Below are 17899 nucleotides of genomic sequence, written 5' to 3' on the forward strand. Positions count from 1 at the left end.
TTTTATTCTTTTTCAGTATTATTTTTAATAACACATTTTTTTTTTCCTCTTTCTTACCAGTTTAAAATTTTAGACTTCTTACATTTATCTCAATTTTTTATTATTTTACTCATTACTGGCTTGCTTTCTTTATGAATCCTGCACCATAAACTAAGCTATATTTATATATGCAGAAAATGGCCAGATAAGTAAGACTTCTAAATGATGTTAGGTCAATGCAGGTTTGAATTCTGATGAACAAGCTGTCTGCATTGCTATTTTCTCCACATTTAACAAGAATGAGCCAGTTTTAAGAAAGTCTTCCAAAAATGCATTTCTTCCCTTAAGTAAATGGATCTAGAGTTCTTTGTCGTATTTGATTAAACATACAAATATATGTACAGATTAGTAATACTTTCAAAGCAATGAAATTATACATTTACATTATACAATATCATGACTCAAGCATGAAACCAAGATAATGCTAAACTTTAGGATAGCCATGGCCATAGTAAATATAATCTTTACATATTCCCATATAGGCCCATGGCTATCCCTCTCCATGCACATAAAAATAAGCTATCCAATGTTGGTGAAATTATATAATTTTTTTAATTAGATAAGAAGTGTAAATAATTAAATTAATTCTCAATCCAGTTTTTGAAAGCAGAAAATATATTACTGTCATTATACTTATGCCAAGAATTTTGAAGTTTTTGTTATAAAAAGCATATTCGAACAAATGAATTAGATCACATATAATAATATAATTTATTCGTGCTCTTACTCACAATCCTCTGGAATTCATTATTATCAAAATATTTTGGCGAAACCTGGCAGTTATGTTACTCAGATGAGGAAGAGAATTCCTAAGAAAAGGTTGATTTAAATTGTTAATCACTAGGTGGCGATTATGAGCCAAAACTTCATGCAAATTAAGAAAAGTCTGCTTCTAAATAAAACAGGAGCAACCTTGCTAGGAAAACTGTCTACATTAATCATCGTGTATTCAGAAAAAGAAAGAATATGTATGGAATTTTATAAGAAAGATCATGTTTACCAAGGAAATGTACGAATTCTGCATATAATATAAACCAGAAATCGCTTCGTGCAGCTGTTCTTCATATTGTCATAACCAAGTCTGACAAGTCATCCATGCTGACACCATACATATCAGGCTTGTTGTAAATGAAATAAAGTTCTGCCGTTCTGAATATGTATTTGTCATTCATTAAAAGCACATTCCAGTTTGATGTCAAAAATCTGACCCTGCAACAATTATCTTCCTTCTTAAACTCAATAATTTGTATATGAAGTTCGCTGAAATATACATTAATAGAAGAAATTATAAGAACTTAAATTATAATCACCCAATACATAGTAACTTAGCCCTAAAAATAATTAGACATGTACATGCAAAATAATATACAAGGCAAAATTTACGGGAAAATTTCCATCTACTTATTAACTAAAAGTAACTTTTAAAAATATAAATGTAATTTTTCTTTTCCAAGTTAAAATAATGTGAGAAATACAAACTTGAAATAAAAAATATTTAAAGTAACTTATACAATTTAAAAAACTATAATTTAAAATTAGTAATGAAATTTCAATAAAAATTCTGCAATAAATTTATTTACCAGTGCTGTTAATATACATTAATTCATGGCCTTGATAATTCATCAGTTGTAACTTTATCCAAATCATACAGTTTTTTTTTTTTTTTTCCCCCCACTAAATCAAGATTTAGGATTCTAAACTATAAAATGGAAATTATAATGTTGCTCACAGACTATCTATAAGAAATGACTTCTGAGAATTTCAACTATAGGAGATAATATTTTTAAAGAATTCCAGAGCTGAACTTCTAACAGCTATATTGCCTGATAAGCAAGCTTATCAAAAATTGTATTTTATTATTATTTATTTATTTACAGAGATGGAATATTTTTAAGCACCATTTTTCAGATCTTTACCATTACCATTTGCCAAATATGTGAAACAACCATCCATGATTCAAGTAACCCATACATGAAAAATAAACTTCAAAATTTCTCACAGAACTTCTAATGACTTTTCATCAAATGCTATGGTTAAACCTGGTTCAAAACTGCTCTTTTTGAGGCTAAAAAAAAAAAATGATTTTCTATGATACTATCTATGGCTTATAACATCATTTCCTGACCTATTTTTTTATCCAATGTTCCCATCAGATTTATTCAGTTTCCCTCTTCTTGGAACAATGATACATTACATATCCTTCTGATCGTGATCTCTAAATTGTCAGTGAAATTCTTAGATAATTTATTTATTGTACTTGTTTTGCATCACACAGTTTATTAAACTTCTTCAGAAAATGTGGATATAAAGTGATAATGATTAAATACAAAATTTACAATATTAATAGTTAAAACTAGATTCTTGCCACTATATGCACACTGTTTTTGCAAGAACTTGGTGTTCAAGGTGAAACAGCATGCATCTTGAGAATGATGGATATTCCAGAAACTACAGACCCATGGTTTTCCTTTGTTATACAGATTGTAACTTGTGTTTTGTACGTTTCTGTGCAATAAACTAAGAACTTGAATAAATGCACATGAAGGGTCTAATTATTGATTTGATACACATTTTGTAAAGTATCACTAATATTTTTATCTCAGAAGACTTTTTTAACATTAATCAATGTTCAGGCAATCAAATTTTTCAAAACCACTTGTCCTTAATATGCTCTTGCTGCCTCTAAGAATTGTGCCCCTTCCCTTAAATATCTTTTCAATGACCAAGTTGAGCACTTCACCCATTCTGAGAAAATGTGGCTCACAGCACATACAAAATTTTGGGTGCAAAAGAAAAAAGTGCACTGTATCAGCTATTACAAAAATATATTTGCCAACTCAAGCTTTACAAGTGCCATCTAACTAATACATCCATTATGCATTCTATTCATGCTCAGACAAGGAAGTGAAAGTGAGGTACACACTGTTGCTGCTGTCAAAATTTTTAAAAAAGGTTCTCTATACAACTAACGACTAGTAATAAATGGATATTATATAGTTAACTTACTAGTTTAAGTACCTTTAAAAATGTCAAAATATGACAAAAATATACACATCTTAAAGCCCAATATCTTTATGAATAATAAATGATTCATGATTATGAACCAAATATATATTTTCTTTATGTTTCAGGTATTAAAATTATTTTAAATAAAAAAACCTTCTTTGTCATCAATATAAAGCTATAATATGATTTGTGTGCAGCATCATCAATAAACAAACCACTATTTTTGACTGCTTTTTTTCCCAAATAAGAGAAACAATGTGTAATTAAAATGACCTACTTTAAAAATAATTAAATTATATTTTTCTATAAAACAATATTTTTTTTGTTTTGAAACTTCAAACCCATTATTTTATAATATAGAATTAAAGGTAATAAATAAAATTTTTATGCGAAAAGCAAAATAGTTACTCATTTTATAATCATATAGTGGGTCAAAATTTTTTTTAATTCTGAAAAATAGTTTCATAGATATCATATGTAAAATGTAAAAAAACAAAATAATAGTTTTGCGAATATGCACGATTACCTTCAAACCCTGTAAACATACATTACTTATTTTACACATTGCTTTCAAGATATAGATAAGAACACCTTCAAACCCTGTAAATGCACATTATTTTCTTAATATTAATAAGGAAATATGAAAAGAATATTTAAAAGTTTGTAAACATAAAAAACAAACTTTTAGTGAAAAAATAAAACACAAGAAAGAGAAACTGGACCAGCAAAAATCACAGCTCATCTGGTAGGGATTGATTTTCTTCCTGCTACAGAACAATGGATCTCCCAAAAAACTGTAGGCGGAAGTTTGGGAGAAAGAGGACTATGTGCCCACCAATCTGTTGTGTATATCTCACTGTTCTTACAGCATCATACTGACCATTTGATATGGTGCCATGACCATTGCAATTGGACTAAACATGACTGGGAACTCATCTGGGAACTTCCATAATGTTCCCAGATGAGAGTTGCTTCAATCTGCCATGAGCATGTAAGATGCCAACTGACTTGACATGAGAATGGTACTGCTTATTGTCTAGAAAATATCCAGGAAAGGACTGAGATCCAAGATGCAGTATCATGATATGAGCCAGCATCATGATCAATGACTGCAAATCCCTATGCAACTGGGACTATGACCAACAATATACTAATGCAGTTTTACTCCCTCAAGTTTTCCTTTTCCATGGTGCTTTCGGTGATAAATTCGATATTTTAGTGTAGCATATGCACTATATATGCTACATTATCCAGAATGTTTTCTGTATTTATTTCTAAGCAGCCTAAAAACTCTTCCAAGATCGATGGATTGTCTGCTGATGACCATTTTTCAAAATTAGAATCATCTGAATTCAGACTTTAATCAAAAATGCTTGAAATTTTTTATCAGAAAAACGTACCCGCATCAGTAAGCTTATCCTTGCAAGAATAATTTGACAAACTATCCCCATACAATTCTTCGTCATACATTCTATTCTAATGTAGTCCATTTTGGGGAATTTACTGTAAAAAAATCAAGTTCTTGTAAAAAAATTACTTTGCCACCCAAAAGCTGATCGATAATTCATAGAACACAAGTTTCGTCATCTCCCACACTTTAGTAACAACCTTCACAAAATGAATTCAGCTGTTCCCTGCTTAAGATTTGCTAAAATAAATAAATACAGAGAGAGATATAAATATACTTATAAGTTAACTTTTCTGTCCTGCATAAATACATATTTGTATAAAATTGTTATACAAAAACATTTTATGTACAGTTCAGGAGTTTGGATTTTTTGCTTTATTTAAAGGTACTTGACCCATTAAAAGAAGAAAATAGTGACTTTTCCTACTGAACTATTAACAGCAATTGCAAAGACCAGTATTCATGTCAAAACAATATACTCCTGTACATTTGGATATTCATGAATAAATTACTAAACTATATGTTATACAATCCAATAAAATTAACTTATGAGCTTTACAATGAGCAACTGAAGCATCTGATTGGCAAAACTGAACAGAAGAGAATTATACTGGCAACTGTATGAGATAGATGATACTCTTGCATGATTATACTCAACTTCTTGTAACAAAAGCAAAGTAAAAAGTCAGATTGCTTGGCTGTATCTCTCACAAAGCTCAGTTTAATAAATTTAGCTGTTTTAGGTTCTTGCTTCACTAACTTCATCATCATCTGTTCAGCCAGAAAAGTTTAAAAAAATTATTAGCGACTAAAACCACAATCTTCTTTTTCAAAAAGGAGTTTGGTAGATTGCCTGACAGATGGAACAAACACATAGGAAATGCATAGATTATGTTTAAAACTCTTATGTGCTTTAACTTTTACAAATAAACAAATTTATTAAAAAAAAAAAAAAAAAGACCTGAATTAATTTGTACATTCAATATAATGCTGCAGATATACTTCGAGCTTCGGATAAGCAAGAATACTGTCTTTATAAGTCATAAAAAAATCCAATATTAATTTGTATCTATACATCCAAAGTAATGCCAATTACTTTGCCAGTTACAATTACAATGCCAGTTTTGAGTTAAATTATTTTTTTTAGGCCAAATATGCAAGAAGCTTAAAGAAAAATCTGAAACATACTTTTTTAATATATATAATATATTTTTACACAATATCATCATGAAAGCGAGTTCTTTCTATAAGCAATAAACTTCCAACAATGCCATATCATAACCCTACTGTAGTTATAAAACTGCACTCAACAGATAGTGCCTTTTATTGGTCTTCTCTGTTAAGCCTCTGATCCTCCTCTTCTTCATTTGTATAAATGAAAAAACATCTCAGTAGCAAAATAAAAATTATTTTTAAAAAAATCTTCAGGCAATAATAAATCATAGATCAAAACATACTATTTCAATGATCAGATAGCATAACATATATTGAAATTATTCTCAATACTTCCCAAAAATAGCATCATATCAGAAAGGCTTTGTTGCCAAATTAAAAATTGTTGCCTTATAACAGGAAAAGTCACCATATATAGATATGACTAATGTATGGTTAAAAGTGTGAAAACTATTGTGAAATAATTATATATTTTTTTTTAATATAATACTCTTTATTTGCACATAAAAAGTACTACTAATGGGACAGCAGTCACCAAATGTGGTGGCCTGTTAATGTTGTGTTTACATTATGTGTTATAAATGTGGTAGCCAAATGTGCATAATGCCAAATTTATGCAATTCTCTAATGTTTAAGTGAAAACAGACTGATGTACACATGGGAAGAGCAAGTTCTTCCCATGTACACTATAGTCTGTTTTTTTACTTAAAAAAATCAGAAAATTGCAATGCACAAATTCAGTACTGCACACAAATTTGGAATTACATATATTAAACATTATATATATTATATTATATATTACTATTATTACAAGTTTTTCTTTTTTCATAAGGCTTTACAGATTGATAGAACTGTTCCCATTTATTTAGATTTCAAGACAATGTTTACGTTTGATGCAAAGTAGTACCTCATTAACAGAAAAGTAAAGCATGATTCAGCAAAAGATGCATATATAATGATTGCCAGACAAACCTTCAACATATTTTGACACCTTCCTGAGATGATATTAATAATCGTAAGTACCTTATCCTCTTAATAGAAGATTAAACATATCATTATTATAAAAATAAAGTAATAAATTACAATACATATTGTATTTTGTAAAGAAGCATTCAATATTTTAAAATTTAAATATCCATTTATAGAGATTGATATTAACCTAAGTTATACTTGAGCATGAAGAAATATTAACTGCAATAAATACATACATCACAAATTCTCTGACATAGAAAATACTCATTCTAAATCTAAGATAAATAAGCATCGCGCAGTGCAATCAAAATATCAGCCTCCAACATTAATACAATTATTAAGAGATAACATGATAAATGTTCATGCACTGTTGTTTTTAACCATGAATTTTTACCAAAACATACTGTAAGTGTCATAAAAATTTTATCCCATTTGGGAAAAACAATATCAGATTTGGTGTGAATCTAATATGAAACATTAATTAAGCTAAAATGTCAATTTATGTTCATCTTTCACATATTACTTAAAACAAAAATGGATTTAAGCAAAAGAACTTGTAGCATTACAGTTTTTGGTACTTTCAGATTATCTGCAGCCCTGTCAAAAAGTCATTAAAAAGTGATCATGAGCCAAAGCAGTATATCACCAAAATAGTTACATGGCAACCCATGCAAGTCTCATGTTATGAGTATTTATAAGGCAACTCAGATATACATGTAGCATATTTGTTTCAGATAGTGGACAACACTGAAATTTACAGATGCCAGTACAAAAAAAAAAAAAAAAAGAAAGAAAGAAAGAAAGATTCCTTGAAATAGGTAAGTGCTTTATTAGTGATGTTTCTTAGTTTAATTTATTAATTGATTGCTTTTATATGGAATTTTTAGGGCATTGCCATTTTGAAATGGCTGTTATCTTTCACGCTTGGCAAAAAATTAGTTGCCATTGAATTTATGAATGCTCTCCAAAACTGCCAATGAATTTGTGACATTTCAGCAGGGGTGCAGATGACCGCAGTTTTTATTTATTTATTTTAATACCAAATATTTTCATGATACTGAATCAGAAGTCTAACTTAACTATTTTTAATAAAAAAGTAATACAGTATTTTTATTATACTTTTTTAATATTAATCAAATAAAAATAACAGGTTAATCTTAAGTATAAAATTCATTTGACGATGATAATGAAATAAAGTAGCAAATTTCAAAAAAGAAAACTTGTCACTAATAATATGCAAATGTTACCAGCAATTGTTACAGCAATCCTCATACCCCAAAAAATTAATCAATAATTGAGAAATATACTAAAATAATATTATGAAATAATATGAGAAATATACTAAAATAATATTATAAAAACAATATTGTGAATTCCTCTTTCTCTTATACTCCTCCAAATGTAATTGCCATTATATGTAAATGTGTCTTTAAAAAAAAGCAAAAATTCATTAAATAATTTATTGATCTTTCCTTATTGGAAAATCTGAATATTTTTTTGTTTACATTATCTTTAAAGATAAAAAAAATATTGCCTTATAAACTCAGCAATTAACATTACATGACATGGTTATCATTTTACATGCAATAATATGACTTGTTCTCCAGACCCATAAATAAAAGTTCATCTTCCACGAACATTTTCAAGTACAGTAAATTCTTGCCAAGTGCAGACTACGATTTTGTACTTGTGCATATTCGTGTTTTTCATTTAATTTTCTCAAAACTAGAAGCTTTTTCATACACAATTCAACATTCATCCATTAACACTGAATGCTTGTTTGCATAAGCTCTGGCCAGAAGTTAAAATAAAGCCAAAGAAATCTAACAAACTCGCAAAAGCAAGTAATAAGAAAGAAATCTGAGGTATGGAAGAAGACGTCAAAGAATTAATCAAGAAATAATGAATATTTTAATACCAGCAGGCATGAAAACAATGATAATAAAGAAAATTTAGGACCTTAAACAAATTATTAGAAGAGGCACAAAAACTGTCGGATTTTGCAAGTAAGATTGACTAACACTTTATGACAGGTACTGAAAACCTCAGCATTTTTTACCATGAAACTTTTAGAGTTATATCAGTCCTTGTTTCAAGCAAAAATGACGAGCTTTTTAAAAAATTGCATCACATACTTATTAAGCAGTAATGAAAACCTTTTCAATCAACATTTGTTTCCTTTTTTCTTTTTTATTAATAACAACATTTAGGTTTGTTTAACTTATACATACTTTCTTCATCTGAATTATACCTATCATGTTGTCTGCATAGCAAGTTCTTTGCAGAATGCAATTTTGCCATAAGCACAATGTATTAATGATGTACTCCCCATGCTTGGCAAGGGTTTACTGTACATAATTAGCTATTCATAGAAATGATTAATAATTTCATTTTAAGATAAATTACATTCAATACTTTTCATTAAAATGATGAAGACCTTATATTCCACAGGTAAACAAAAACAATTCCGCTTCATAGAGGCACCTTAGCTTAGAAAAAGTTTTTCATCTCATTATTAACATGGATAACTCAACTCCACAATAACCATGTTTTGTTCAGATAACAACCTTCAAAAGAGTGCCCCTGTATAAAAGCATTTAACATAAATGCCTTTATGAAGATGTTTTTTTTTTAATTCATCCTTGTGAAATTACAAACAATTCTTCATAATATAATGGGCACCTTTATGCCAAGGAACTCTTGTGAAGGATGCTGTCTAAGCCAAAAGTGGTAAAATTGAATAAACATGCTTAGCGCTTTTATGACATAGGATCCTTGTGAAGGTTGCTTTCTTGAAGAACTTGTAATAAAAATGTTACCATTATGAATGCATTCCAATAAAAATATCCCCCCCCCATTACACCAATTATTTACTCCAGTCTCTACGATTCATATCATACTAACTGAAAGTTACCTTTATTACAGAATTCATCTATTCATATTAAAATTCACACTCAGATTATACACTAATAATTTCACATATTTCTGACATTATAATAAAGATTATTCTTGTCATACACTATACGGCAATTAATATAATATATCCATTTAACTGAGACAATATATCAAGCACTCAGTAAATGAGTCCAGTCTCCAATTCTATTCCAAAAAATTCTATTTGTTTTCAGCAACTATTATTTAAATTACACATTTTAAAACAAATGTCTTTACAATTCAGAATAATATTATGTTACTCGATTGTGGAGGGGGGGAGAAAGGAAGATGGAAAAAAAAACGAAGCAAAAGAAAAAGGAAGGAAGCAGCAGAAGAAAAAGAAAATTAAATACTTAATAATTTAGGGTAGTTTCATTCATATAACATCTAGAAATTAATAGCTGGATTAAAAATATTTTATTTATAGAATATAATACCTGACATACACTTGTGGAGTATTCATTTAAGAAACTATGCAAAATAAACAATGAAATGTACCAGTAAAATTTTTATATATTTATAGCCATATTGAAAAAAAAAATGGGCAAAGTGCAGAACCCACTGCTTGGCACGTTTTTAAGAATTGCACATTCTCGGTATCCATGTACACATTGACCTTTTTTCACTTAAAAAAAATCCCAGAATTGCACAAAAATGGCATTGTGCACTCTTTTGACTTTATCCATGTACACATTGACCTATTTTCACTTAAAAAGTCAAAGAAAATTGATAAAAATCCAATTTTTCTTACTCTTGTAAAAAGCGCCAAACGCCAATCAAATAAGTGGGCGATTCTGCACTTTAGCCAAAAAAATAATTATTGAACAAATTATACATTTTAATAATATTTAACTTAATAAAACATGCAACTGAAAAAAGTATATGTGAAAATATACACATATATATATAATAATTTATTATGTCTCCAAGCCCTTCGAGAAAATAACCAAACTTTATATATCATTGCTTTCTTAAACTTGATTCCCCTCCCTTTAAATAAGGCAGTTTAATTATTTCTGTTAGTATACAGTTTTTAATCCCCATTATTACAACTAACAATACACAGATAAACTATATTTGAAGCTTTTCATACACAAACATTAGTTCCTTATAAATTATTGGTGCACTTACAAAGACAACTACCAACCTGCAAATATTTTAGTTGCCTTCTCTATACAAAGTTCTTTTTAATTTTGAACCAAAAATTTGATCATAAAGTACAAAAAGCTTTGGTACTTTCAAAGAAAGGAAAAAAATTACTTTAACAAATACTTTTTTAAAAAAATTACTTTTCTATTAAACAAAATAAACTATGTTGAGAATCCAGTAAATTGCACGTAGAAATTTAGTTTACTGCATTCTTATTGTATTTTAGAATCCATATCAGAATTATTTGATTATTCTTATTATCATTTTAACATTATACTTACAATTCAATCTCAAAGAAAACACTTTTACTTTATAACGTATTCCCTTTAAATAATAATCAACATTATTTAATACTTACATAAAATAACATTGCAGAAGAAAAATTTTTGTTTGTATGCTTTTTCTCTGCAAAATATGATATATTCTCACAAAAAAGTGTTAAATCAAATAAATTTACATCAGAACTAATTATGCAATGTTTAATTTTTATGTAAAACATACCTAATGAAACAAGTCCTACAGGTACAATCAAGAATATTTTGAAACACTGCTGTTTAATTTATTATATCATTTTATCACATAATAAATAAAAATACAGTGAAATACGTTTAACACAAAACGCTTAGGACAAAATATTGGTTAAGACGAAATAATACAACGGACCCGACATACTATATATTTTCGTGTATTTTGTTTCTTTTAACACGAAACGAAACGGCTTAACGCGAAAATATTTCCCTTCTGGGAATGAACAAAATACGGAACACATCAGCCGTGCAGGTGAGATTTAAGAGAGGTGTGAAATAAAAGAGAGATGACTTCACATATTACGTAGAAAAAAGGCTGGCTAACTCGGCTTTGAAATACCCTCGAAACAGCCTATGACAAGAGCTAATTTTGTTTATCTAAGCTACTTTCAACCTCCACCCCTACAAACGCCGCCACACAAAAACATCTTATCAGGTGGCTTTGGAAGAAATGGAGAAGGAGGATCTTGAACCGTTTGAGAAAGTTTCTGTATTATTAGACTGTGCTACTGTATCAAAGGAAGAATTAGTTGCATTACATGACGATAATATGTGTACAGCACCAATTATGTCAGACAAAGCCATTTTGGAATTTGCTCACAGCTAAAAAAATATCGATGCAGATTCCAACCATGAAAATGAAATGAATAATGCAGCTCCTGTTTCCATGTCATCCAAAGTGAGGAACATCATGAAAAGTATGAGCAGTTATTTGCACGCACATTCCAGTGGTGAAATGAATAACAAAATGGACATCGAAAAATTTGTTGAAATTTTTTGCTAAAAAAGACAATGCAAAGAAAAATATCAGATCTTTTTCCAAAAACTCAATAAATGTTTTGTTTTTCAAAAAACTTGAAAATTTTGTATTAAATTAAGTTCTTGTGGATGTTTTTGCTTCATTGATTTTTTGATTAAATACATGCATGTATGTAAATACAATGTATTCTAATAAACTTAATTTTGTTGAATATATATATATATTTTCCCAATATCCTTTAACACAAAAAAAATATTTCAGTCCCCTCAGTTTCATGTTAAACAATTTTCACTGTATAACGTTTAGAAGTTTTTATGAAGAAAAACATACAGAAGACAACAAAATAATACGTCACTTAACACAATTTATTATGAAACAAGCATTTTAAAACTTCAACACTCTCTTCAGTTACTTTTCAAATGTCACACACAAAAATTTAAAACTGCCACTAAAGAAAAATATCCTTTAAGATGCTTTCATGAAATATTAATTCAAGACATAATTTTCAGTAGTACAGCATAAGTTTTTTATTATTATGAGTAAGAATATGTACAGTGATTTTGGTATAAGTCAGAATTATTGCAACTAAATGCTTCTTAGAGCAAAAAGGCTTTAATACAATTCCAATCAATATCTTTAAAAATATGAATAAGGTTTCAAAATAAATATTTGTTAAATGCTCTTCTAAACATTAACACAATCATCAGCAAAGACTATTTTTCATAATTGCTTTAAATGTGATAAATTTCAAAAAAATAATATTCTGTGATTTATATTTTTGGGTAACAAGCATTAAGTTTAAAATAGAAAACACTATCTTAAAATATAATTATTTGAACACATATGCACGAAATAATTCAATGAAACAGACCACTTTTCCTTCAAAAAATTTTGTTCATGAAAAAAGATTCTGTAAAATGGAACACTTTAGTCATGATTATATACCAATCATCATGCAATTTCATTATATCTTGCTTGCATAGCTTTCCGAACTGCATCTTTGTACGAGTCACTGGCACTTGCTCCAAATGATGCACCTTTCATTCCAAGACCTGCAGATTTCACCCGTCTCTGCACTTCAATGATACCTGACATACCTTGTCCTGATTTACCTAGGCCTTGGCCTTCTGTCCATCCCATAGCTTTGAGCATTTTATTGCCAATGTTATCACTACCAAGGGCTTCAGGTGGTTCTTCTACTGGAACAAATGCTTCTTTTCGTTCTTTCAAATACTTTGTTTTTAGTCGGCTAGGAGGTGGAACATCTGGTTGGCCAAATTTTTCTCGCCTTTCTTTGGCCCGATCTCTATAACCTATCTCTTTCTTTTCTAATTCCTGCAACTGTCTTGGAGACAATTTTGTTAATTTTAACATGTCAACATTTTGTTTGTGCAAATCAGATAGCTGTATATGTTTTGTAAGAACTTCTTTAGAAGGAAACTGTCTTTTACACAGAAGGCAAGCTAATTTGGTCCAGTCAATAAGTTTTGACTCTTCATGTTTTAATAAATCTAAGGCCTTTGTACCTTCATCTTGTAAATCCACTTCTGCTTCTGAATCACTTTCACCTCCATATGCAGCTACCAAGCCAGTGGAAGATTTTTCTTTACTTGAAGAAGCTGAAAATAAAAATTTTCCATTTTCTGAACTCTTTGCTACAGTTTTTGATGTTTCAACAACAGTTTCATCCAATTTCTTCCTGTCTATGCTACTATAAATAGGATCGGCAGCTGCTGCAAGAGCTGTTTCAGAAACAGGTTGGTTAAAAACATGGCTTACATTTGCAGTCTTAGCATTTTCTTTCTTTTGGTTTAAGGTTTTAGCCCATTTTTCCATATCTTTGGCAACTTTTTTAGCTATCTTAACTTTATCCTGAGAATTTGCCTTTTCTTTTGGCTTCTCTTGATCTGTGTCTTTTTTTATTGTAAGCACAGGTGCATGAGCTATGACAGGTGGACTTGAAATTATAACATCAGTTGTAGGCTCTACTTTAGTAGCAGGAGCTTCAATTACTGCTGAAGTTGTAGCAGTACTACTGTCAGATGCTGGCACTGACATATATGTTTGCTTTTCAGCATCCCAATATAAATATTGCCGTGTTATTGAATTATAATAGTATTGAGAATTGGGATCATAATAGAAACCAGTACTAGAATCATAATAATATCCAGAGGTTTCATCATACACATATGATTGTACATCAGGTGTAGAATATTTCTGATAGTCATCTGTATTTCCTGCATTTGGATCCTGACCAGATTCCATTTGCCTCTCACGAATGACTGAATCCGAAAACATATTTTTGTTAACTCCGTATACTGCATCTTGGTTTGTCCATTGAGCAGCAGCCTGGGCCGCACTGGCTACATTTGCACTACCTACACTGTTCATAGAACTCAGTGAACGCCGAGAATATGAAACTGTGACTCGTCGTCCATCTACAAAAAAGTTTCCCGCCATGGATACCAATAAATCATGTAATTGCATAGCTTCAGAAATGGAATGAAGTTCCACATATGCAAAACCTCGAGAAGTATTTGTTAGAGAATCCTTAGCAACTTTTAGATTTTTTATTGGCAAAACTGTTATCTGTCCAAGCATAGATAGAACTCTTTCTTCAGTGGTGAGAATGTCCAGATTTCTGAAAAGTAATGTGCTTGATGCAGAAAGGCTCACTTCTTCATGTCCTTCACCACCAATATTGTTCAACTCTGCTTCTTCTCGAGGAGTGTTACACTTAAAACAGAAATTTCGTTTACGAAAATTATTTAGTCCACAATTTATGCACGTCCAATCTACTTTATTTAATAAACGATCTGGACCAGGTGCATCTTTAGGTACAAAATAATGAAGAGTTGCTCGTGCTTGCCCAAAATATAAAACACCCTGAGTAAGCTCTTTCCATCTGACTGCATCAGATAACATTCTAAACTCTACATACGCAATTCCTCTCGACTCACCCGTGTTTTTCCTTCTCATTACAATAACATCTTTCGGATACAACGAGTAACGACTTATTTCATTTCGGACGTCATCTTCTGTAACATGAGGAGCCATTCCTTTAACCATTATAGTACTATGCGGAATTTCATCCCTGAAATCGCGTTCCCTATGTTTTTCTCTCTCCCAGTCTCTGTCCCTATCTCGATCTCGGTCTCGATCTCTGTCACGATCTCTTGAACGGTCTTTTGGACGTTCCCTCTCACGGTCACGACTTCTGTCTCTATAACTTCGTCTGTTATATCTACTCTCATAATCTTTGTTCCTGCCGTGGAAAGAATCCCCCGTTTCTTTGGAATCCCGATATCCCGAACCTTCATGATAGCCTCGATGATCGTCGGCAAACGATCCAGATCTGCCATAACTCTCACGATCATGCCTTGAATCTCGGTTTCGATCATGACGAGGTCGATCTCTATCATAGTCCCTTGATGAGTTCCGCGTTCGATTATCGAAATTCTGATAACGGCGTTGGTCGTCAAGATCGACTCCTGGAGGCGGAGGAAGAGAAGATTCGTTCAAATAGTTGATATCCATTATATTCTGAAAAAAGTACTTTTCTTAAAAAATTACATGTAATATACTCACACTCCGTGTGGGAAGAATAACAATCACATTTATGGAACACTGAATTTGAGATTTATTCCCAACTTAACTAAGCCTATTTACATAGACAATTTTCTTCTTTTTCTTTCTCGCTTGTTAGTATGTACAGAAAACATCTCCACTTTAATATTCGTTTACAAATGATTCATACATGCGGTTAGAATTAAATACATAGCTAAAGTAAACGTTAATGCACATCTTGACACAGTCAAAATATTTACAAAACACAGGGAATCAAGAACTCAGATACTACGGTCACGGTTGATTTCGATTTCGTGCCAAATTCGTCTAATCGGATGAAATAATAACAAAAATAATTATATAAACATCAGATCTGGCTTTATAAGTAATTACCATTCATTTTCCCATATTCCTATTTATTTCCCTTACGATATCTGTAATGTAAAATTGAAAAATTGAACACCTGCTACCTGAAAACTTCAAATTATACATAATATTGATTAAGAATTCTTCAAAATTTAGAAAACATAGACACTGTAGTACTCTTTTTTTTTTTTTTTAATCGGCATGACATGAACTTAAATTGATACTCATTTTTCTCAAAGTTCAATTTTGAAACTTTCAAAATAACAGTATGTATCTTTGCTACAACATAATTTAAGATGTTATTAATGTTTTTCGTGCTACAGAAATTTTGTAAGAAGGGAAATCATGTAATTTAAACCTACAGGTTTACTAAAAAATTTCATATTATTGCAATCATATTTCTCATTTTCACATTTCAATTCACAACTAACACTAGTTTTAAGGCCAAGTTTAAAAACCTCTTTTAAGAATATTCATAATTAAATACTAAGATCCCTTTTAAAGTCACTGATAGAATCAGACTGACCCTATCAGGATCGTCTGAAGTCCCTCTATCGTTTCCTGTCTGGGCGGGGTGTATTCAATGAGAAATAGAACGATAGCTTATTGAAGAAGTCGCCTGATTTCCATAGCAACGTCTGCTGGGAAATGGAGAAGCATTGAAGCTATTTTCTAAGAGCTAACCCAAAATAATCAACGTTGGGGAATCCTAGACAAATGAAAGAATTCAAATTAATATTTGTCGAGCATATACAAGACACCATCATTTTGTCTTCAAAATGAAACAAGGCATTTAGTTTTTTTGCAGTCAGTCGGCAACTTAGGCTCACTTTTGATTTGACTCGGAACAGTGGAGCGTATTTTGGATTTTAAAGTTAGATTTATTATTTTTATGGTTATTTTTTAGTTTTCAGGTCTCTTTTGTACTCTTTTTTTTTTTTTTTTTTTTTTTTTTTTTTTTAAGATATGATAACCCGCACTATATTTAGCGAGATGCGACTGTCCAGTGTAATTACATGAATTCTTAGTTATTCAAATTAAGGCAATTCATAGCGAATTTCATTTAGATTAAAAGAAACCATCTGCGCGCTGAAAGGAAGAAAAGCGGAATATAGAAAACGAGCCAGAAATAAAACCAAACAGAGAAAACAAATTTCAGCTAACATGAAAAAATAACTTTACGGAAGAAGTAAAAAGTTAGACCCTGCCGAAATTCCGCTTACGGTGAGATTCTAAAGGGTATTACCCTTTAAAAAACATGACTGCATATATCCTCCGCCGCAGTGGCTAATCGCACCGACGGTGCGAATAGCTAAGACGCTATTCACACCACCCACGTTGGCGCATGCGCACAATCAGCTCATGTACCAGCATTTTACGCTAAGGCTCCTCTAAGCCTCTATATAGGAGCCTTATTTTACGCCGATTTCCGTAAGGCAGGCCAAGGCCAACTTGCACTTAAGTATAAGGGCCGAAAAAATTGCAGTTGAATCTATTCTGAGAAAGAAAAAATTCCAAAGTACAAAAAGCAATCTGATGAACTGTTTGAGGACGAATCACGAAGACTTCAACCTGTTCAGATCGAAGTTTCAGCAAATTAAAACATATTAATAAAAAATCTACGATCATCGGTGAGCCAGGAGGCGTTTATCAACTCTCACGATTCTGGCAACCGAAAATCAAACCGCAGATCACATGCACTTATTTGCAGAATAAAAGGTTTGCAGAGTAAAATTTTAATTTTTGTTACTAATTTCGTGAGATTTTAATAGCGTTAAAGTAGATAAGAACTTAAAATGACTTGTGAAATAGGAAGTATGAAAAACAAGACAGGAAGCACGAATATTCTCAGTGATAGCCCATATTCTGTATAATCTTTTCAGAATATTTCCTTTCCGCAATAGCCAATATTTTGTATGCAATGGCCCCATGAGTGGCTGAGCAATAAAAGCCGCTGAGCAATAAAAGCCGCTGAGCACTAGTAGTTCGGTCCGAGGG

At 30.8% G+C, this 17899-nt stretch overlaps 1 protein-coding gene across 1 annotated transcript; it reads right to left on the reverse strand.

The window, feature by feature from the left end:
* Nucleotides 1–1592: 1592 nt before the first annotated feature.
* Nucleotides 1593–15838, reverse strand: LOC118196965 (RNA-binding protein 5-like). The gene has a single exon (XM_035368438.2). The coding sequence runs from the start codon at nucleotides 15503–15505 to the stop codon at nucleotides 12920–12922; it is 2586 nt and encodes an 861-aa protein (XP_035224329.1). The 5' UTR covers nucleotides 15506–15838; the 3' UTR covers nucleotides 1593–12919.
* Between the last annotated feature and the right edge of the window lie 2061 nt (nucleotides 15839–17899).

Source organism: Stegodyphus dumicola, chromosome 2 (assembly GCF_044657685.1).
Source record: "Stegodyphus dumicola isolate Sdum_Otavi_A_Nest chromosome 2, ASM4465768v1".
NCBI lineage: Eukaryota > Metazoa > Arthropoda > Arachnida > Araneae > Eresidae > Stegodyphus > Stegodyphus dumicola.

Excerpts from the sequence above, each read along its gene's own strand:
- LOC118196965 (XM_035368438.2), bottom strand. The coding sequence starts at position 15,505 with ATGGATATCAACTATTTGAACGAATCTTCTCTTCCTCCGCCTCCAGGA.